General features: G+C 48.6%; 2 protein-coding genes across 12 annotated transcripts in view; both read left to right on the top strand.

Moving 5' to 3' along the window:
- The window catches only part of IFT88 (intraflagellar transport 88), a 62,201-nt gene extending 51,183 nt beyond the window's left edge, over positions 1 to 11,018 (top strand). For both annotated transcript variants that reach the window (XM_043477632.1, XM_043477631.1), the window contains 4 exons: positions 1,142 to 1,248; positions 7,079 to 7,145; positions 10,391 to 10,501; positions 10,710 to 11,018. In XM_043477632.1, the coding sequence (XP_043333567.1) occupies positions 1,142 to 1,248; positions 7,079 to 7,145; positions 10,391 to 10,501; positions 10,710 to 10,831 (407 nt within the window). In that variant the 3' untranslated portion in view covers positions 10,832 to 11,018. The remainder of the gene's footprint in view (positions 1 to 1,141; positions 1,249 to 7,078; positions 7,146 to 10,390; positions 10,502 to 10,709) is intronic.
- A 141-nt stretch (positions 11,019 to 11,159) lies between these two features.
- The window catches only part of IL17D (interleukin 17D), a 35,169-nt gene continuing 23,927 nt past the window's right edge, over positions 11,160 to 22,401 (top strand). The window contains exons 1-4 of one of the 10 annotated variants that reach the window (XM_043477633.1): positions 12,493 to 13,513; positions 13,942 to 14,065; positions 15,306 to 15,515; positions 15,969 to 16,264. In XM_043477633.1, the coding sequence (XP_043333568.1) occupies positions 13,481 to 13,513; positions 13,942 to 14,065; positions 15,306 to 15,515; positions 15,969 to 16,264 (663 nt within the window). In that variant the 5' untranslated portion in view covers positions 12,493 to 13,480. Of the gene's footprint in view, positions 11,323 to 12,488; positions 13,514 to 13,746; positions 13,763 to 13,941; positions 14,066 to 15,297; positions 15,516 to 15,968; positions 16,265 to 22,401 lie in introns of those variants that run through there. The other 9 variants (XM_043477637.1, XM_043477634.1, XM_043477638.1 and 6 more) reach the window with 9 other exon arrangements.

Genomic DNA, 22,401 nt, shown 5'->3' with positions numbered 1-22,401 from the left:
AATAATCATTATCGTAGTCCCAGCCCAGGTATTGAACCCACATCTCCCGCACTGCAGGTGGATTCTTTACCAGCTGAACCACAAGGGAAGTGCTGGAGTGGGTAGCCTATCCCTTCTCCAGTAGATCTTCCCGACCCAGGAATCGAACCTAGGTCTCCTGTATTGCAGGTGGGATTCTTTACCAGCTGAGCTATCGGGGAAGCCCATGATAGTAGTAGTAGTAATAATAGTAATTCCATTTTGGAAATGGAAACCCAGCAGTCTGCTAGGCAGTTTCCCAGCCTCTGCACCACTGATGTTGGGGATCGAATAATTCTGTTGTGGGGTTGTCTGTGAATTCTGGAATGTCTAACAGCATCCTTGGCCTCCACCACAGTGCCAGCTGCATACCTTCTGTCGGGTGCTGCCAGGTGTCCCCTGGGGACGCACTTGACATGGGTGGAGGACCACCACAGTAGTCACAGCATCTCCGCATTGGACGGCAGAGCGAGCACCTCCCAGCAAGGCCACATTTCTTTCTTTAAAGAGAGTTTAGGATTCCTTGTAAAAGTCAAATGATTATCTATGCCACAGGGAATGTCCAGGACACTTGGGCCTGGGTAATTTTCAGAACAGGTGTAATCAGTAGCCTACCTTGATGCTAGCATAGGAGAAACCCTTGCACCCATGTGCAGCCTCACTTTGAGCAGAGTACTTTTCTGATGAACGCAGAAAAGTCATCAGGTGACTGCAGTGCTGGTACATGGCACTGTTCCTGCCCTATGGACATGGCAGAAAACAAGACAGATGAAAATCATGGCCTTGTGGAGCTTGGATTCTAGTGGGAAGGAAAAGACAATAAATGTATAACATGTCAGGAGTCGTAAATGCGTCAAGGAGAAACGGGTGAGGAGCTAAAGGCTCGAATTGTAGGTGTCATGGTCTCCCCTGAAGGGCGGCGGGCAGGTGTGTCTAGTCGCTCTAAGCCCTCCTTCAAGGAGGCTACTTCTCTGAAGGCCAGGAATGCAAACTGCAGAGATTTTTCGGGAGAAACAAACACTGTGAGCATCTTTTCGACTGTGTCCCCGAGGATTGAATGTATTGATTTGTTCTTTGAACACCATGTATATACATGTCTCTGAAAATGTTTTTCATAATTTAGGTCTACGTTTCTTGGTCCGTCTCTGCACAGACATTGGATTGAAAGAAGTTCAAGAATATGCAACAAAACTCAAGAGATTGGAAAAAATGAAAGAAATCAGAGAACAGGTATCTCACATGAATGAGCTGAAAACTGCTGTCTGTTGATTCTGAAAACATCAGCCTTTCGTGCTCATCTGAGTGATGTCAGGGCTTCTGTCAATAAAACTAAGTTGAAATTAGTTTTCTGCTCTAGCATAAAAGGAGAGATAACTGAAACTGTAGTTTTAGCTTACATTTCTGTCAAAACCTTGTTCCTAATCTGAGGAAGTGCATTAGATTCAATGTAGTCCTTAGTGGGTGGCTACTAATAGACTAACAATGGTAATTTTCCTGCTACAAATAACCACAGATTAATTTATAGACCTGACTTCAGCTGGAGAGTCCATGCCTGTGGGAACCAAGATGCAGGGGCTCATGTGTAGCAGTGGTGGTTTTTTGTTGGCTGCTCTGTTGTATAGTAGGACATGGCGCTGAGAATAGTGCTGGTGCCTGAAGGGTTGTATGTGTTTGTGTTCCCTGCAGTATTTTTGCTTCTGCAAGTGAGTACTCCCTCCTGTGTTTGAGACTAGACTATTTAAAAATTTAACGTTATTTTTGAGTATCTGTTTTTCATAGAAAGAAATATATTCTTTAAGCTTAAATTTTTTCAAGAACTTAATTACCTTAGATAATTAAACCTAAGTTCCATATTTGCTTTCAAAATGTGGTTTTCTTGTGTTTGCTTGGAGGATGTGATCTGTTTTATCCTTTTTTCAATCTGTCCATGGGATTCTCCAGGCAAGAACTCTGGAGTTGGTTGCCACTTCCTCCTGCAGGGGATCTTGCTGACCCAGGACTGAACCTATGTCTGTTACCTCTGCTTCATTAGAAGGCAGCTTCCCTGATAGCTCAGTTGGTAAAGAATCCACCTGCAATGCAGGAGACCCCAGTTCCATTTCTGAGTCAGGAAGATCCCCTGGAGAAGGGATAGGCTACCCACTCCGGTTTCTTTGGTTTCCCTTGTGGCCCAGCTGATGATGAATCCACCTGCAATGCGGGAGACCTGGGTTCAATTCCTGGGTTGGGAAGATCTCCTGGAGAAAGGAAAGGCTACCCATTCCAGTATTCTGGACTGGAGAATTCCAGGGACTCTATAGTCCACGTGGTCGCAGAGTCAGACCTAACTGAGTGACTTTCACTTTCACTTTCTTTACCCCTGCACCACTTGGGAAACCCCCATCAAGCTAAAAGAGCTTTAAATTGGTCTTGCAGAGCAGGGGCCCCACCCTATACCTATCCTGGCCCCAGAATTAGATCTCTGGAGTCCAAGAGTCTGTGTTTTATTTTATTTTATTTATTTTTTTTTGAGTCTGTGTTTTAGAAACAAGTTCTCCAGGTAATTTTTTAATCCACAGTGTTCAAGAAACACTGGTCTAGAGTTATGCTTCTGAAGGGTTACCTTCAAATGATCAAACACCAGCTTAGGATACAAAGTCTGATTTAAAGGGAAAAGTAAACACAAAATAAATTAGGCCATGGACTTTAAAAACTGTTTTCAAATGAAGAAGGATTTGTGTAGACCTGGGGTGGTTCAGACAGTGAAGAATCCACCTGCAGTGTAGGAGACACAGGTTCAATTCCTGGGTCGAGAAAATCCCCTGGAGGAGGAAATGGCAACCCACTTCAGTATTCTTGCCAGGGAAATCCCATGGACAGAGGAACCTGGAGGACTACAGTCCATGGGTCACAAAGAGTCAGACATGACTTAGTGACTAAACCACCACCACAGAAGGAAAGGTAAAAGGATTCAGGTTTATTTGGGTCAGGATAATGGATCTCACCAAGCCCCTAGGTCCTATTTTAAGATATTAAAGCTGGAAGTTTGTTTCTGTGGGCTGACTTTTCAGAGGAGCGTGTCCTTTTCTGGAACATTTATGGAGAAGATGACTGTTCTCCCTTTGTGCTCTGGGTCGAGTTCCTTCCTGGGCCTGGAGGGAGCCTGCGCTCTGTTCTTGGGGGCAGTGACAGACAGCTGGGCAGGGTGGGACACTGCAGCCCCCAGCAGTGCTGAGTTTTCAGCATTTTGTGTTTCTGCTTCACTGAACATAAAAACATTAGTTGCAAGAAACTTGTGAAACTTTGTTGTACAACTGGAAAAGAGCAAAACGAGAAGAGCAGGAACTGAGGACTGAGTATTTTAAATACAACAAGGAAGAGGAAAATGTTAGCCCAAACTAGAGAGGAGTAGAGAATAAAAGGGAACGACTAGGAGGCGAAAGAGGATGGGAGAGAGATAGTTTACACAATGTAGGAAGTTTTCATTGCTCATCCAAAAATGAAGCATACTCATAATTTGTTCAATTTTAGAAATTGAATTTCTAAATTCTTACAATATTCAAAAAGAGAACTCCCCAAGAGGGAGGAGTTATATGCATATATACAGCTGATTTATGTTGTTGTACAGCAGAAACTAATACAACATTGTAAACCAGTTATAGTGTAACATTAATAAATAAAGAACTCCTGTCTTAATATTTGTCATTTGCATCCCCCCCCCCACCCCAGAGAAATCAAACAGTTTCAAGAAATTCTTTGTTTTGGCCAACTTAAAATACCGTGGGACATTCAAAACTAATATAAAATGTAGTTGGTACTTACCCCTAAATTTCCAATTATTTCCAAAAGCTATTTGAGCAGAAACCTTTTTGGCTATATTTCTTAAACGGAAAAAGAGTCTATGTGAAGAACTCTTAAAGGCACAGCTTTAAATCGACTGTAAAGGAAATTGTAATAAAAGTGGCAAGCATGTTTTGCACATTTTATATATTATTGCATTTACAAAGTTCAAGAAAGAAAACCAGAGGATAACCCATATGACATTTATCCTTGGTGCAAAGTGTGTAATGATTGGGGCTGGATGACACTGTCCAGGTGAGGCTCCGGTGCATTTTGTTGAGGCTTGGGGGCCTTGTGGGCTTCTGTCCTAGGTAGACGGTGCTAGTCCTAGGTTCACCTGTCCAGGAAACAGTCGAATGGGGAAGGTGCTCCAAAAGCTGGTCACCTGGTGGGAGAATAAAATGAATGCAGGTTGCTTCCGCCCGACCCACAGACATGCAGTGTGGTCCTCAGGGTGTGGCTGGACCTCAGGGCCCGGTGCAGAGGCGGGAAGGTGTGAGTTGAGGTGTGAGCAGGAAGGTGCAGCCACGTTCATGGGTTTTTTGGGAGCTGAAGCCACGAAAAAATGTCTTCAGGTCTGTTTTCAATAGAAGTCAGTCTTCTTAAGGATCCTTAACTTGTTAACATCCGTTCCTTGTTCTAAGACAAGGCTCTAACTCTTACGGAATAAAAGCCCTGTCGTGGACAGAACCCTGGGCTGTTGTCCTTCTTACCCCCAGTCAGCATTCAGAAACTGTCCACAGTGAAGTCAGGTTTGTCCCAGTCTGTCACTGGCATTGCTAGAAAATGGCCACATACTCGGATGTCAGCAACATCCAGTCACTGGGGGAGTTTGCAGCCCCCCCATCCCCCCACCGCCGGGTCCTGTGGCCACTCTTGGGGGCAGGCGACAGTGTGGCCGGAGGGCACCATACGGTGGGTCCCTGTGGGGGAGCAGTGTTGTGTGTTCATGGCGGGGAGGGTGCTGTCTCCCGACACTCCTCTGTTTACATTCTTCTCTCATTTTTCCCCCAATATGGGAATGGCATTTCTCTCTCTCTCTTTTTTTTTTTTCCCCATATTATTGGAAAGACAAGTGTTATTCTAAAAATATAGGTAGATGACTTTTGTAAGTAGTAGTCAAATTAAAATGTGTAAAGAAAAAGCTGAAAATCATTAAACCACAACTTTGAGATCACTATTATTATCATTTTTGTATTTATATTCCCAAGCATTTTTACAAATATATACAAACATATATTCAATACGCATTTTAAAATGGGAACTTTTCTTTTCTTTTTTTTTTACAAAAGTGAGATTTTTACAAAATACTGCTTATACCTTGCATTTTCCCCCTATTTAGCAAAACAACCTGGGGAGCATCCTGTGTCCCTGAAGGCAGACCCCTGTTATTTTTTGTGGCTCTTCTGTCACGTAGCTGTTTCCTTCACATGTCGGTCCTGTATCCATACCTCACTCCCCCAGATCAGTCCAGATTCCCAGGAACTTTACGAGGTGTCGAAACTCTGAGAAGATGGCAGCGTCTCTCCTCCTGGCATCAGCACAGACCACCTGCTGAGAAAGAAATGAGACAGGCTTCTCAGTCACTGAAATGTGCCTGTGTCCCTGGGACTGCGTCTGTACCCTCCCTGTTCGCTGTGGGGCTGGGCCCCTCAGTAAGCCATTACTGTTGTACCTGTTCCATTACTGTTCTTCCAGAAAGTTCCCCCAGTCTGGACCTGTCCCTCCTGCCCCCAGGTGTCCCTCTTCCTTCCCTGCTAGGAGGGAAGATTATATGGACATTTGTCTTTACAAGTTTAATTATTTTATCATTGTCTTAAGTCTTTTAAATATGCTGGTAATTATTCATCTATGGGCTTCTCAGGTGGCACTAGTGGTAAAGAATTCGCCTGCCAATGCAGGAGACACAGGAGATGCAGGTTGGATCCCTGAGTCGGGAAGATCCCCTGGAGGAGGAAACGGGCAGCCCACTCCAGTATTCTTGCCTGGAGAATTCCCGTGGACAGAGGAGCTTGGTGGGCTATGGTCCATGGGATCGCACGGGTTGGACATGACTGAACATCTAAGCACAGATAAACACCAAGTTTCTACAGTCTGAGTATAGATATAAATATTTTTGTTACATCATCTTTGGGTTTTCTTTTGTCTGTGGAGGCAAAGGGAGAGATGGGGTTCCCAGTGAGGTTTCTTTTTAATAGAAACTTGAGCATGTTTACTGATATTTGGAAGACTGGAATTTTAGGAGAGTGTTTCATTATACAGACTTGAGTCTTGGATTGTGAAAAAAAAAGTTTTCTTCTTCCTTGCAGACTATATTATCAATAACCCCATCCGTGACCTGATAATTTATAAATGGAGAGTTGTCAGGTTTGAGGGTGTAAATAATGTGTCCTTTGAGTTATTTATGGAATTATGTTCATGATATTAAAGATCTAAATAAGATATCAACCTTTGTTGAGAAAATTTTAATTCAGTCGTAAATAGTTGTCCAACACTGTTTCTATTCACTGAGTACTGTTTTCTCTCAATGAACCTTTATATGTACAAGAAACTGACAGTGCTGGAGGCAGGTTCAGTGTTAATTCAAAAATTCTAACTTGGGCAAAACACAGAATAACCGTAAGATTCAGAAAGAAACCTAAGAATGTCACAGTTTGGAGATAATTCTTATGACTTATGTGTGCTTTACATCTAGGAAAGTAGACTGTTGGGCAGACCTTAGGTGTCCTTTGAGATTTAATAGTGCCTTTACTGTGGAAGGTGAATTTCAAAGCCCTGCTGTCCTTTTCCCCCTGAAATAGTTCTGGTCCAGTGTTGTCATATGGGGCTAAAGCAGAAACGGCCCACTCTCAAGTCCCCTTCTCCTTCCACCTCTTTAGCTGCTGTGTTTAAAACCTGAGCTTTCACATCTGGAAAGTACTTGGTTTTTAAGTTACTTGCAGAAGCTTGGGTGACCCTGCCCTGTTAAGGCCAAGTGCCATCTGTGTGTGTAGTGGGACTGGGGTCTCCAGGTTTCCCGCTTCATTTCCAGGACAGCCGGGCCTTCCTCCTGTGGGGCCGGCTCCAGGGCAGGTCACGAGAACCCAGCCTGGGAGGCAGGACCAGTCAGGCCTGGGGGCTGTGTTTTAACAATAAATCAACGCTTGGTTATTGTGGTCCCTGCAGGTATCATCTGTTCTTTTCACTGAAGCAGGACTTGTGTCCAGCGTGTCCTTGTTAACATGTGGTCTTCTTGCTCTAGCGCATCAAGTCTGGTCGGGACAGCAGCGGGTGTCCCCGCGGCCGGAGAGACGGGAGTGCAGGCAGTGGTGAGTGTCCCTGACCCTGGAGAGGCCGGGGTCGGCAGATCCTAGTGCGCTGGCTTCTGGAAGCCCCTTGAAACAATCCAGAAACATCCTGTTTGTTTTTTTATATACAGCAAACCTCACTCACTTTCACTTTTAGTCACTTACCTGACTTACTTAAAGTTACTTTTCTAAGCATCAGCCTGCTGTATTATGAACAGGTGTTTGCAGGTGTTAGTTGTTAAATAACCAGCCCTGTTTCTGCTGATTGATGAGTAAACGGTCATGTTAGGTAGATCATTGCAGGCGTCCATACCAGTGAGGTTTGCTGTGGCACGGTGTTCAGATGGATGTTGTTAGGTGGGGTCTCACAGGATGCTGACGGACCACTGCACCTCAGTGCAGAAGTGGTGCCAGCCTGGGCACTGAGCATCATGCCTCTGGACCAGCCACACAAACCCTGCTGCTTTGGGCTGCTCCTGAGTTCCTGCTCTGTGACTGCTTGTGACATCGTTACTTAAAATTTGTTATGTTTTCCTCCCCCTTTTCCCTGTCAACAGAATCCACCTTCTTTCTCTATTTCAAGGGGTAGTAGAAGTTATATTTAGGGGAAGTTGGGTGGTTTTAAGGAAACTAATTAGAAAACCAAGTGCTAACTTGAGATCCAAGTTGTGTCCACACTTAGCCCCACCATGCACACAGGACTGACTTCATCCTGTTGTCTGCTTGTGGTCCAGGGGACACGACGCAGGCAGGCCTGGCCTGCAGCTTAGAGAGGTCTTCTTTTCATTCCTTCATTACTGTTGGCTGCATTCTGGCTGCCAACGACATGAGATGGGGCCTTTGCCCTCAAGGAAGTCAGGATCGACTTGGAAGGACGCACGAGCCCTGATCTACTGTGGGCGCTGCCTGGCGGAGTGGGGCCGTGGCCGGGACAGCCACTCCTTGAGGGCGGGACTTTGCTCCTCAGGTGTGTGCAGCCACTGCAGGCAGCAGGGCACCTGGATGCCCCGAGGGGCAGCCCCACTGCTCCAGGGGAACCCCAGCTATGTAATACCCCTGGGGATCACCTCAGTATCAGGTGACATCTCATTACTTTAGTGAAACAGGAATGTTCACACTGAGGATAAATAATGGCCTGGGATAGCTTCAGGCCAAGGCAGGTTTTATTCTTGACATGAAGCCATGTTTCCCCCCAGAAACCTGCTTTAGCGCCATTTGGAATTGGGCTTATAGATGAGGAACGTGGGCCTGCGTGCACCAACAGTTCTCAGAAGCCGGGAAGTTGTGGACCAGCCTGTGCATCCATGAGAAGAGCCTAGAAAGGGCCCCAGCAGCCCTCTCCTCCCACTCCCCTTTTCTTAGGAGGCAGGTTCCTGGGCTGTGAGCGCATTTGAATTGGGTGTCCCTTTAAGGAATAACCCTAGGGGAGCATCAGTTCTTTACTGAAGTTCAGGATCCTACACTTGGCTCCAGAAATCCTCGGTTCAGAGTAAGCAACCGGTTCCTCCCAAACCCACCACCAAACCTCCTTCCCGGGTCATCATGGGATTGTGCGGTGTGGCTGAGGCCCCACCTCACATTTAAAGTCCACTTTGGAAGCTCCGTCCCCCTAGCCAGGTGTCCTGAGAGCTGGTGAAGCTGAACCAGAGCCCGGAGGACAGTGTCCAGACCCAGAGAGTGTCCCCAGGCCCTGGGATGCTGCCTCAGGCCGAGGAGGGCCAAGGCTGTGTGGAGAGGGGCCTCCTGGGGGCCTTCCTGCTGCCGCTGCTGCTATTTCTTAGCAAATTTTCCCTTCTGTCATCCAGCTCATGTCAGCCCAACACAAACAGGCAGTCCTGGTGCACAAACAAGCTTCTGGAAGCTGAAGCTGGGCTTCCCGATGGGCCAGGTATCAGGGCCTGGCCCTGGGGCAGCACCTGGCTCTCTTGCTTCTCTCTCCCAACACTTGCCTTTTTGTTCCTGGTTTCCTGTCATCGCCGATGGCCCCACCTCCTCCCAGCGCCCCCACACTGTTCCGGAGCCTGCCTGTCAGCACCCCCGCCTCCAGTTCTCTCAGGCCCGGGGCCAGGCTCTCCCTGGCTTTGGGGTCTGAGTCCACCAGGCTGTGGCGCCACCTGAATTCCTCCCCACTTCACCTCCTGGGCCCCTCCCACAGCACCATGGGGCCCCCGTGGACATGGCCCACCCTCAGCAGCGTCCCCTCCCTGCACTTGCCAGCACAACCTGAGTGTTAAAGGGTGCCCAGTCCTACCACTTCCACTTCTGCCCTGGGAGACCCAGTGATGCGCGTTCACGTCTCAGCGTGGACATCTCTGGTGTTTCTGTCTGGGTGAGAATCACAGTTCACAAAGGGGAAAGGGGTTTTTTCTTGAGTCCAGTTGAGGCCAGACTTGAGCTGGTTTAAGTGTAGTGTGTTGAAATAAATGCCATGCCTACAACTGGATTTTTAAAGTGTTGCTTAGGAGAGAGGACCATTTTGTACAAATAATTCTGATTATATATGAGAGGACCATAGGGAACATATAATCAGAATTATTAGTTTCTACAAAATGGCTCTTTCTGAAATGTTTGAGGGCCTTTGAAAATGGTTCTTTTTTGTGTGTCAGACTGGTCTCATTGTAGCCTTATTTCTCAATAATTTGTTTTATAAACCTCAGTACCCTTCCTTATGAGGGGTCCTCAGGTTTTACTGTGTATCAGAGTCACTAGGAAGGCTGGTTAAAACAGACCCAACCCCAGCATCTTTGAGCTGGCCAGTGATGGGCCTGGGACTTTGTGTTTCTGACCAGGTCCCAGCTGTGGTGGTCCCAGGGCCACACCCGGAAAACCACTGCTGTGTCTTACAGGAACGACCTTGTGTAGGTCACTGCTGCCACTTTTCCACCAGACCCATGGCCACACAGTGACAGTCTTTGGCCTCCTAGCCCACTGAGTCTGTGAGGCTGTGGTGGCTCCCAGGCTTGCACACAGCTGACGGCGCAGCCCCTTCCCCCAAACTGGGGCACCTTCGCCAGTGTCTCCAGCACCCGGTGGGACCTGAGCCATGTAAAGACTACTCAAGTGATGCTCTCACTATAGTATGAGATTTCTACTTGGGATTTCACCATGGAATTTCCTAGAAATTTCAGAAGACGAGAATTACATCCCTTGGAAATTGGCTGTCAGATGAAACAACCAGCCTGTTTTTTGGCAGATAACTATACTGTAAGATAATGCAGTGTGATGTTCCCCCCGGCATGTTCAACACCTGTTGTTTCCGTTTCCAGACAGTGGCCAGAACTGTAGCGCTGGCAGCAAAGGCGAGCGACTGAGTGCCCAGCTCCGAGCACTGCCTGGCACAGACGAGCCTTATGAGAGCAGCAGCAACAAGGAGCCAGGTGAGTGTCCCTGGCCCATGGGTCTGCTGGGATGGCGGAGGGACAGACGCATGCCCCTGGGGGTCTCTGCGACACAGACAAAGCTTCTCGTGATTTGGGAGGCGTTCCTGCTCACTTTGGGTTGCTCACTGTTGACAACGAGTCTAACTGGTTCTACATTTGCTGTTTTTCCTGTTCCTCTAATGTCACCATCTGCTCTGAAACCCAGACGCCTCCTATGTGGATCCGCTTGGCCCTCAAATAGAAAGACCTAAAACCGCAGCCAAAAAGAGAATGGACGAGGATGATTTTGCTGATGAAGAGTTAGGAGATGATTTGCTTCCAGAATAGTACAATTTTAATGTGTTATTTATTAAAGGAAAGAAGTCACCTTACAAGATTATATTCATGTTGAACTTTGAATTAAATATCCAAACTTTAATTTTGCACAGTCAAAACTTTTAATAAGTATATTCTGTTCTGTGAATTTTGGGTTTAGGTTTTGTTTTTAATGGAATAAAAACATGTGAAAATAACACTTAGGCCAGCGACTGACTTACCCTTTTGAAAACATTGATCCACAGTAGGAAGTAAATCTTCTTCCCTAGTGGCTCAGTGGTAGAGAATCTGCCTGCAAGGCAGGAGACTCAGGTCTGATCCCTGGATCAGGAAGATCCTCTGGAGACGGAACTGGCAACCCACTCCAGTATTCTTGCCTGGAGAATCCATGGACAGAGGAGGGGGTCACAAAGAATGGGACACAACTGAGTGACTAAATAACAGTAACAATGAAATACGGACAAGAAGTAAATCTTGCAGCACTACCTGGTACCCACACCCATGTAAGTATCACTAATCACTGAGGTATGTTCTGCTCTTTTCTGTAATTTCTTAGACAGTGTTAGTAGTGAAAAAACTATATTGACTTAATGGTTTGTGGCTTGAAAAATACTGTGCTCGGATATACCCTTGATGAGTTGTTGTTTAAGCAAGCTTGCTTGGTGTTTGGGGACTGAGTCTGGAAGTTTTGCCTGGCGGAGGCTCCTGCACTAGTGAAGCAGTTGTGTCTTGAAGGCAGGAAGGTGTAGTGACAGGAAATATCAGGTCTTGAGCCTCTCAATCTTTTCTGTAGTTGCCTCCTCCTACAGCCTCGTAGCACCAACCACCCAAGCAATGGCAGCATCAAGGGGGCTTCCCTATCAGGACTCTGGGTGTGGGGTCAAGGCCAGGCCTGCTTGCATCCTCAGCAGTGCACCTGACTGGTTGGCTGTGTCCTGCAGACTTGCATTGGTGGGCAGTCAGGAGAAGTGGCTTGTCTCTAATACCTCATGAGAGAGGAGGGCCCATCTGTCTCATCTTACCTTGTTTCTGCCACATGCACACTTCTGTTAGGTGCAGGAGAGAAACACCTAATTAGAGCACGTTCCCTGCTCCCTAAAAAGGTCAGGTGTTCAGCAAATACATGAGATGTCTGGTGTGTGTGAGATTCTAAGGGCACAGTCATGACCAAGAGAGCAACACCCAGTCCTTAAAGAGCTTAAATTCTGGCCAGGGAGACAGATAGTGAATGTAGTTTCAGTGGGCTGTAGGGCAGTTGTTGTTCAGTTGCTCAGTCGTGTCTGACTCTATGACCCCCATGGACTGCAGCACGCCAGGCTTCCCTGTCCATCACCAGCTCCTGGAGTTTACTCAAACTCATGTCCATTGAGTTGGTGATGCCATCCAACCATCTTATCCTCTGTCACCCCCTTCTCCTCCTGCCCTCAATCTTTGTCAGCATCAGGATCTTTTCCAATAAGTCAGTTCTTTGCATCAGGTGGCCGAAATAATGGAGTTTCAGCTTCAGCATCAGTCCTTCCAATGAATATTCAGGACTGATTTCCTTCAGGATTGACTGGTTGGATTTCCTTGCAGTCCAAGGGATTCTCAAGAGTCTTCTCTAACACCACAGTTCAAAAGCATCTGTTCTTCAGCGCTCAGCCTTCTTTATGGTCCAGCTCTCACATCCACACATGACTACTGGGAACACCACAGATCTGATGAGGGCAGTTAGAAGACGAAATGAAGGAGAGTGCTGATGGTGGAGGAGATGATCTGGGAACCCCTCTGGGAGGGGCGTTTGTATCAGCATCAGGTGATGTTTCGAGGGCAGCAATGCCCTGGGGCAGGAGGAGCAGATGCTAACCCACAAGCAGAGGGGTCTGGGGCTGTTGGGGGCAGAGAGCTAGAGTGTCTGGGGCCGTCGGTGTGGTGGGTACAGTGTGCTCGGGAGTGGGCAAGTGGCTGCTATCCATCAGGGAGGCAGGAGTGGGTCTTTTTCTAGCAACAGCAGAGAGGAAGGTGAGTGATGTGACTTCACTTCTAGAAACAGTGACCCCACTGGTGTCAGGGGGATGGGGGAGGGGACCACTTGCAGAGGCCTGGGTGAGAGGTCACCGGGCCGGCCTTGTTCTGGCAGTGAGAGCTGTTGGGATTGGTCCATTTGAGCCCATGTTTAGGAGGTGGAGCGTGCCCGTGCAGGAGACTCGGGTTCAATCCCTGGGTCAGGAAGATCCTCTGGAGAAGGAACTGGCAACCCACTCCAGTGTTCTTGCCTAGAGAATCCATGGACAGAGGAGGGGCTTGCAAAGAATTGGACACAACTGAGTGACTAGACAACACTATTTACTTAAAGAAATAAACATGTTAACAGTTCAGTCCAACCCTGACAAGTAAGAGAAAGGCACACCTAGAGTCCTGATGAGGGAAGCCCAGAAGGGAGGCTGATGGCCACTTTTGCGGCTGAGGAGCTGAGCGGCTGCTGGTGTTGCCTTTTATGGAGGTGGGCGGTCCAGGGGGAAGGCCGTTGGTCACCCCAGGCCAGGGTTGCTGCTCTAATTCCCAAGGGAGAATAGCAGAAAGTTGTGGGTGTTCGGTCACGGGAGGGCTGGAAGCAGCACGACTAAGAAGTGTGTAGAGCCCGGGGCATGGAGGTGAAGGAGAGCAGAGATCCGAGGATGGATGTGGAAGTTAGTCGTCTTGGGAAAAGTGACCGTGAGTCCTGAAGTGTGACGCACAGGGGTGTGGGTGGAGGCCTCAGGTATGTGGTATAGACAGCTGTGTGTGGTCAGCCAGCTGTGTGAACTGAACAGAGCAGCTAAAAAGGATCAAGGGACTGGGGTAACTGTCGAACGTTGTGGGGAGGACACCAGCACTCGTTGGGGTGAGGGGGCAGTGGTGAAGAGGCAGGGTCAGAGATCAGAGAATTGCAGAAGGTGAGGGAAGAAAGTGCTAGTGCCTGAGGTGAGTCACAGGCCACACTGGGAACCGGTATCCACAGTGATCACACCTGGAGATGGGGGGTAAGGGGTGTGTGCAAGGGGCGGGGGGGCCGCCACACGCTCCAGGACCTGAGACCTGATGGGGAACAGCGGGTGGAGCCGGGGTAGCCACTTGGAGGCCAGTTTTGGATGACTCCTCAGGTGTCCAAGGTGGGGAGTGAAGAGCAGGGGTGGGACATCCAGGTGCTGACAGAGGAGACGGCAGAGGAAGAGGTGCTGACTTTCACAGGAGGGAAAGAGTTTTGGTCTGCCCTGACCCAGGAAGGTGAGTGGAAACAGCTGCCCCCACAGCGGCTCTGGGTGCCTAGATGAGGGGCCCGGCTTTTGAGAACTTCCTTCCCATTATCTCACTTGTCTTAGGGTGGGATTTGAATTGTTAACATGTTTATTTCATAAGTATGTTCACTTCATAAGTATGTTCTGAGCTGAGGGTACTGACTACTGGATTTTGCACCTGTTAGAATTTCTCAACTTTGTTTAGTATTGAAAAGATGAATTGTATGTTCTATCAAGTAGGCGAGCATGTTCAGTGTTTATGATCTTTCACAAAATGAAAACTGTTGGAAAGTAAATATTTTCGTTTCCAAGTAACAAGGGAGGAGAGGGAAGTTACTGAGTTATCAGACAGTGGAAGGTATTTCGTTGAATGATGCAGAGGGAACAGTCTGGTCTGTACTGCCTAACCTTTCAAAGTATTCCCACACCTTTACCAAGTTGGGGGAAAAAAAAACACAAACAGTATGTTTGTGCATTGATATGTTTATTCCCATTTTACCAGAAAGGAAACAAAGAACACAATTTACCTACTAGTAAAAAAAAAAAAAAAAGTAACCTCAAAACGAACGCTTACTCACCAAGCTGTTAATTGCTTAAATTGGCAATTTCTGTGGGCTTTTTAGCAGTAAATAGGGCGACTCCTCTTCAGTTATAGGGTATTCAAGGCATACAAAAGTGTTGTTTTTCTACACAGCATAACTGAAATGTGGTTTCACCAATGATTTACAAGGCAAATACCAAAGCTAGAAACCGTTTAAGGAATCATAAATTGTGTATTTTCTGTACCTTCGGAAACCTTTCAGCTCTTATCATTCTTTTGTTTTTATTGGCGAAGTATGACGGCTGTGAAATGACCGTATTCACCAGGCCGCCGCCTAAAAGCATTAAGGTAGATTTATAGAACGAGCGAGCACGTTTGCTTGTTCTTGAAATAGAATCCCTCGAGCTAAGTACATTGTCTTTATTTACAAAGTATCGGTCTTATTTCACACCACTGCTCGCTCTTAAGAGTCCCGGCTTCAGGAGCAGGCGTCCAGACACCGGCGCGCCCAAAGGTGCCGGTTTCCAGCCACAAAAGGGCAGCCTGGGTCGGGTGTTTGGTGCTCGGTTTTCTGAGCTGCTGGGGGGCGGGGGTGGGTGCAGAGAAGGGCCGTTTCCTGGGCGTTTGGGGGAAGGACAAACGGCCGCTCCCCCACCCGGTTCGGAACACTCAGTCTCCAGTCCCTCAGGAAGGCGTGGTGAGACAGGCTGCCTCCAGGCCCGCGCGCTCCTCTCCAGGTGCCCGTCGTCCCGGGGCTCTTCCCGCGCGGCCGGACCCGCTGACTTCCCTTCCAGCCGAGGCGCCTCCTTCCGCTCGCGCCGCGCCGCGCGGCTCCGCTCGGACGTGTCCGCGCCGCCGCGACCACCGGAGCCACTTCGCGGCGATGCTGGGGCCGCCAGTGAGTGCGCGGCGCGAGCGCCAGGCTCAGTCCCGGGCCCGGGCGGCTCATGGGGCCCGCGCGCCTCGGACACGCGGGGGCCGCCGAGGGGCCCGGGCGCCGTCACAGGCACTCGCAGCCGGCGGCGCAGCAGCCCGGCCGGCACACGCACACGCGCACCGCACACCCGTGCTCCGCGCGGACCCCGGCTCGGGGCGGCGGCGGCGGGGGGCGCGTGGGCCGGCGCGGAGCAGGGCCGCGGGGTCCCCGAGGGCGACGCACGGGCGGGGAGGGCGCGCGGGGCCCGGCGTGGTCCGCACCCATCCTCCGGGCGGGGGGCGCGGGGCCACGGGTGGGGCGCGGGACGGGGCCCCAGAGGTGGAGGGCGCGGGGCGGGGACCCGGGGCGGGGGGCGCGGGAGGCCGGGGGTACGGCCCCTCCTGCGCGCGGCGCTGAGCGCGGCCTGTCCCGCAGGTCTGGGCGTTGGTGGCCGGTGTCCTGCTGGCGCTGTCGCCGGGCCGGGCGGGGGGCGCCCCGAAGGCGGGCCGGCGGCCAGCACGGGCGCGGGGCTGCGCGGACCGGCCCGAGGAGCTCCTGGAGCAGCTGTACGGGCGACTGGCGGCCGGCGTGCTCGGCGCCTTCCACCACACGCTGCAGCTGGGCCCGCGCGAGCAGGCGCGCAACGCCAGCTGCCCGGCCGGGGGCAGGCCCGCCGACCGCCGCTTCCGGCCGCCCACCAACCTGCGCAGCGTGTCGCCCTGGGCCTACAGGTGAGCGGGGCGCCGGGAGGGCGGGGGGCGCCAGGGGTCTGGACCCAGAGCAGGCCTTCCCGCAGAGGCCCTGCACCTTTCTCCGAGGGGACCGCGTCCTCTGGGGAACTCGTCGTTCTGCCAGACGCCTCAGGGTTTCTTGAGCACCTGCTCTTTGCCAGGTACGTGGTTAAGTGGAGTCCACGGGGGACCGAGCCGGGTGGGCTTTTGTTACAGAGCTTTGCACCGGCGGCCCGTGCGGGTCTTGCAGATGTTTTCCGGGTGCCTGTGCCCTTCCAGGGACAGCTGGGCATTGGATCTCAGTAGCGCATCTTCTGAGTTTTCTAGCCGGTGGCCAAACGGGAGGGGCGGTGGGGGTCACCAGAGAGTAACCGAGGCGGGAGGAGAGAGGAGCTGAGCGTGCGGTGGTTGGCGGGGTGAGGATGCGCGCGGAGCCGGGCACTTTGGAGGTTGGGAGGCTTTACGTGGCTTCTCAAGAGGTCGGTCACCTCGGAGGAAAGGAGCAGCATGCAGACAGGACCAGTGTGGCTGGAGTGTCCTCAGCACACGTGTGACTGTCCCCTTCTTTCCCCGCCATCCCCGTGCCAAGGCGCTCATAGTCAGACTGCAGAAGGCTGGAGCCTTCACTCCGAAGCCTCGAGAAAGGGAAGGGGTGACCAGAGGAAAGGAGGAGAGTGAGGGACCCAGGCCTGTGTGTATGTGTGTTTGTGCGGGTGTGCATGTGTGTGGTGGGAGCGCAGGCCTGGGTTTGACTTTAGCAGGGCTGCAAAGTTGACATTTATCCTTGAGGGTGTTTTTCAATCAAGGAAGCTGTCCTCGAGCAGGGTAAACTGGAAGAGAACAGGGACACTCGGAACTGGGGCGTAGAGGAGGTGAAGCAGGACCAGTTTGAACAGCTTTGCTTCAGGAAGTGAAACTGACCGGGTTGAGTGGAGGATGGTTATTGCTGGAGGTAGGGGCTCACAACAGACGTCCCCGCTGGGGTTTGTGTGCAGGGAACCTCTGAAGAACCCCAGGCTGCTTCCCTGGTCTTTGCCCCACCTTCCCGCCTCCCCTTGCTCCCCCTTTCTGCTCCGTCTGAAGCTCTCGGGACTCATCCTGGCCTTGGTCTCTGCCTTCCCTCCTCCCACCACGCCCAGGGCCCCAGAGGGTGGGTTCTTGTCAGGCCCCTCTTCCTGTAGCCTCCTATACAGCCTTGGTGTGCCACGTGTCCTCGTGGACAACACACTCCTCTCTGCAGGCGGGTAGCTGCTTCCCAGGCCAGCTGAGGCCCGGGGACCACGGGACCATGAGGGGCCTGTTTGCCACGCAACTGGCTTGCGTCGGTGTATTCTAGCAGCAGCACGAGGAGATGAGTTTTGTTGTTTGCGAGGAGATGAGTTTTCAGAGCTGGGCCTGCTGGTTCTCATCCCTGAGACTGGGGGCTGGGGGCATGAGGGTGTGTGTGTGTGTGTAGACCGAGCCCCTGTCTCCCCGGGGGAGGCCTCGGAGGGGAGAGATGATTGTTGAGAATAGCAGTCAGTGTCCCGGGTGCTGGAAAGGAGCAGGAGTTACACCTGCGTGGTTTTCATGCGTCTCGAGGCGGGTGAGAGTGCGTCTTGTGAGCACTCACGTGGCGGCCGGCCCCACCCTCTGCAGGGGGTTGGCTTCTGGGCGGGGCCTGGGTTGCAGGTGGCTGGCTGCTGGGGGACCCCTCTCCGCCCTGCCCTCGGATCGCCTCCCAACCTCCCGAGTTCCTAGGAAGATTAGAAAAAGTCGTGCACTTGGCAGCCAGGAACCTATTCTAAGCTGTGAGTGGTGGGGTCCCTTAGGTGTTCTTGCCCGGCAGGTCTTGAGCAAAATAGTGTCCTTACCTGTGTGGAGTCAGCTCAGACTCAGAGTGGTGTTTAAAGCTAGAACAAAGGGAACTGGATGAGGAAGCCACTACTTGCCAGACCAGAAAGGACCACTTTAGGTGAATAAGGTCGGCTTTGAAATAGAAACGTGGACTATAAGGTAGCTTTCAGTGTCTTTAGGGGAGAGACAGGTCATTCGATAAATAGTGCTGGGACTGGGTAACCAGCTTGGAAAAGATGCAGTTGGATCTCACCCCTGTATGAAAATGAGTTCCAGATGACTCAAAGACTTAAGTGTGAAGAATAAAACCACAAAAACACATAAAGAGCAGTAAGTTATATTCATACTCTTGAGTGGAGAAGGCCTGTTTAGTAGTTTCCAGACCCCCAATGGGCTTCCCTGGTTGCTAGGTGATGGTGAATCTGCCAGCCAGTACCAGAGACCTGGGTTCCATCCTTTGGTCTGCAAGATCCCCTGAAGGAGGGAATGGCAACCCTGTCCAGTATTCTTGGCTGGAGAATCCTATGGACAGAGGAGCCTGTTGGGCTACAGTCCATGGAGTGGCAAAGAGCTGGACATAGCTGAGCAACAAAGGACATACACAAGAGACCCCCAGAGTCACAAAAGAGGAGAGCAATACATTTAATTGCATAATAATATGCCATTTCTTCTTGGCAAAATTGAAAAGAAATACAAGGGCAAACTGGAAGAAAATATGGTACAAAATCCATGTGACAAAGAGCTTGTTTTATAAAGAGTGCTTACAAACCAAGAAAAAGATGTGATGAAAGGATGATAGAAGCCATGGACTGTCCTGGACAGACCTTGCCTTCAGGTGTAGTGTTGTACCAAGAGAACTTTCCTGGTGGGGCATTCATCAGGCGGGGCTGCAGGTGTGTGAGGGGAAAGGGTCTCCCAACACAGTGTCGGTGTGACTGGTCCAGCTTCCATGGAAGAGAGTTGGGGAGTAACTATGACAGTTTCAAATCCCTACCCTGTCCTTCCATGATTTCCTCTCCCCATTGGCAACCAGCCACTTGTTTGCTCTCTGTATCTGTTTCTGTTTTGTTTTATTGCTTCTTTTCTGTTTTTTTAAGATGCCACATACAAAAGGGTAACAGTGTTGGTCTTTTCCTGAATAATACCCTCCAGATCTGTCCACAATTCCTGCAAGTGGCAAAATTTCATTCTTTTTCTGTGGCTAATATCCCCTTATATATATTTACTATGTCTTCTTTATCCATTTGTTTGTTGATGGACACCTGGGTTGCTTCCATGTCTTGGCTATTGTAAACAACGTTGCTATGAATTTTGGGGTACGTGTGTCTTTTTTCATTTTTTCTGGATTTATATCCAGGAGTGGAATTGCTGGATCATATGGTATAACAGTTCTAGTTTTTAAAAAATTATTTATTTATTTTATTTTTGGCCGTGCTGGGCCTCTGTTGCTGTGTAGGCTTTCTTCTGTAGTTGTAGCAAACAGGGGCTACTCTCTAGTTTCAGTTTCTGAAACGCAGGTTTCTAATTGCGATGACTTCTCTTGTTGCAGAGCACAGGCTCTAGGGCACGTGGGCTTCAGGGATTGCGGCCCCCCAGGCTCTAGAACACAGGTTCAGTTGCTGTGGTGCATGGGCTCAGTGGTTCCGAGGCATGTGGGACCTTCCTGGACCAGGGATTAAACTGGTTGTCTCCTGTTTGACATCAGTTTACCACCATTGTTTACCACTGAGCTGACAGTGAAGCCCTATTTTTGTTTTTTTGAGGAACGTGCACAATTTTCCATAGAGGATGCACTAATTTACACTCCCACCTACAGTGCACAAGGGTTCCCTTTACTCCACATCCTCACCAGCATTTGATTTTTGTGATCTTTTTGATGATAGCCATTCTGACATGTATGAGGTGATAGCTCTTTGTGGTTTTGATTTGCACTTCCCTGATTAGCAGTGTTGAGCATCTTTTCATGTGCTTGTTGGTCATCTGTATATCTTCTTTGGAAAAATGTGTATTCAAGTCTTCTGCCCTTTTTAAATTTTTTTTTATATTGAGTTGTATGAGCTGTTTGTATATTTTTGATAGTAATTATTGGTTTTAACAATTGCAAATATCTTCTCCCATTCAGTAGACTGACTTTTCACTTTGTCATTAGTTTTCTTTGCTGTGCAAAAGCTTGTAAATTTATTTATTTTTGGTTTCATTTCCTTTGTCTTAAGAAAAGAATTGAAAAAATATCACTATGATTTATGTCAGTGTTCAACCTGATCTTTAGTTGTGAATGTATAGAAATGCAATGGATTTCTCTATATTAATTTTGTTGTCTACAAATTTACTGAATTCATTTATGAGCTGTAACAGTTTTCTGGTGGCATCTTTAGGATTTTCTATGTATAGTATCATGTCATCTGCAAACAATGACAGTTTTACTTCCTTTCCAATTTGGATCCCTTTTCTTTTTCTTCCGATTGCCATGGCTAGGACTTCCAATAGTAGTATGTTGAATGAAAGTAGCGAGAGTGGGCATTCTTGTTTTCTTTCTTTCTGTCTTGAATTTTATTTTTCCACATTTTTAAGAAAGTCAACTCTCTGTTTTAGAGGTGAGAGTTCTATTTTTTTCATTATATTTTTTAATTGAAGTATAGTTAATTTACAATGTAGTGCTCCAGGTGTACCATAAAATGATTCAGTTATGTGTGTGTGTGTGTACACACACATATATCCTCCCACTTTCCCCCGGTAACCATAAGTTTGTTTTCTACATCTGTGACTCTATTTCTGTTTTGTAAATAAGTTCATTTTACATTTTTTTAGATTTTCCCATATACGGGGTATCATATATTTGTCTCTCTCTGTCTTACTTCACTCAGTATGATAATCGCTAGGTTCATCCATGTTGCTGCAAGTAGCTTTATTTCATTCTCTTTTATGGTTGAGTAATATTCCATTGTGTATATGTACCACATCTTTACCCATTCAGCTGTTGATGGACATTTAGGTGGCTTTCATGTTTTAGCTATTGCAAATAGTGCTGCAATGAACATTGGGGTGCATGTATTATTTCAAATTATGTTTTATTTTACAGGGTATATGCCCAGGAGTGGGATTGCAGGATCAGATGTTAGCTCTGTTTCCTGCATACTGTTTTCCATAGTGGCTGCACCAATTTGTATTCCCTCCAACAGTGTAGGAGTGTTCCCTTCTCTCCACATCTCCTCTAGCATTTATTGTTGGTTGACTTTTTTATAGATGGCTGTTCTTATGAGTGTGAGGTGATGCCTCATTGTAGTTTTGATTTGCATTTCTCTAATAAGTAGTGATGTTGAGCATTTTTTAATGTGCTTTTTGCCCATTTGTATGTCTTCTTTGGAGAAATGTCCATTTAGATCTTCTGCTCATTTTTTGATTGGGTTGGTTTGGTTTTTTTTTTTTTTTTTTTCTTTTTTGGTATTGAGCTGCCTGAACTGTGTCGGAGAAGGCAATGGCACCCCACTCCAGTACTCTTGCCTGGAAAATCCCATGGATGGAGGAGCCTTGGAGGCTGCAGTCCATGGGGTCGCTAAGAGTTGGACACAACTGAGCCACTTAACTTTCACTTTTCACTTTCATGCATTGGAGAAGGAAATGGCAATCCACTCCAGTGTTCTTGCCTGGAGAATCCCGGAGATGGGGGAGCCTGGTGGGCTGACATCTACGGGGTCGCACAGAGTCAGACACGACTGAAATGACTTAGCAGCAGCAGCAGAACTGTTTGTGTATTTTGGAGGTAGAATCCCTTGTTGGTCGCATCATTTGCAAATGTTTTCTGCCATTCAGTGGGTTGTCTTTTCATTTTGTTTATGGTTTCCTTTGCTGTACAAAAGCTTTTAAGTGTATTCGGTCCCATTTGTTTGTTTTTGTTTTTATGTCCACTACTCTAGGAGGTGGATTCAAAAAGATCTTGCTGCAGTTTATATCAACAAGTGTTCTGCCTATGTTTTTTTCTTAAGAATATTATAGTATCCAGCCCTATATTTAGGTCTCTAATCCATTTTGAGCTTATTTTTGTGTATGAGGTTAGAGAATGTTCTGATTTCATTCTTTTATATGCAACTGTCCAGTTTTCCCAGCACTTACTGAAGAGACTATTTTTTATCATTGTTTATTCTTGCCTCCTTTGTTGTAGATTAATTGATCATAGGTATGTGGGTTTATTTCCGGGCTTTCTATCCTGTCTGAGCTAATATGTCTTTTTTTGTGCCAGCACCATACTGTTTTGACTACTGTAGCTTTGTAGTATAGTCTGAAGTCAGGGAATATGATTCTTC

Source organism: Cervus canadensis, chromosome 9, assembly GCF_019320065.1.
Source record: "Cervus canadensis isolate Bull #8, Minnesota chromosome 9, ASM1932006v1, whole genome shotgun sequence".
NCBI classification, from domain to species: domain Eukaryota; kingdom Metazoa; phylum Chordata; class Mammalia; order Artiodactyla; family Cervidae; genus Cervus; species Cervus canadensis.
This window is presented reverse-complemented; position numbering and strand designations above follow the sequence as displayed.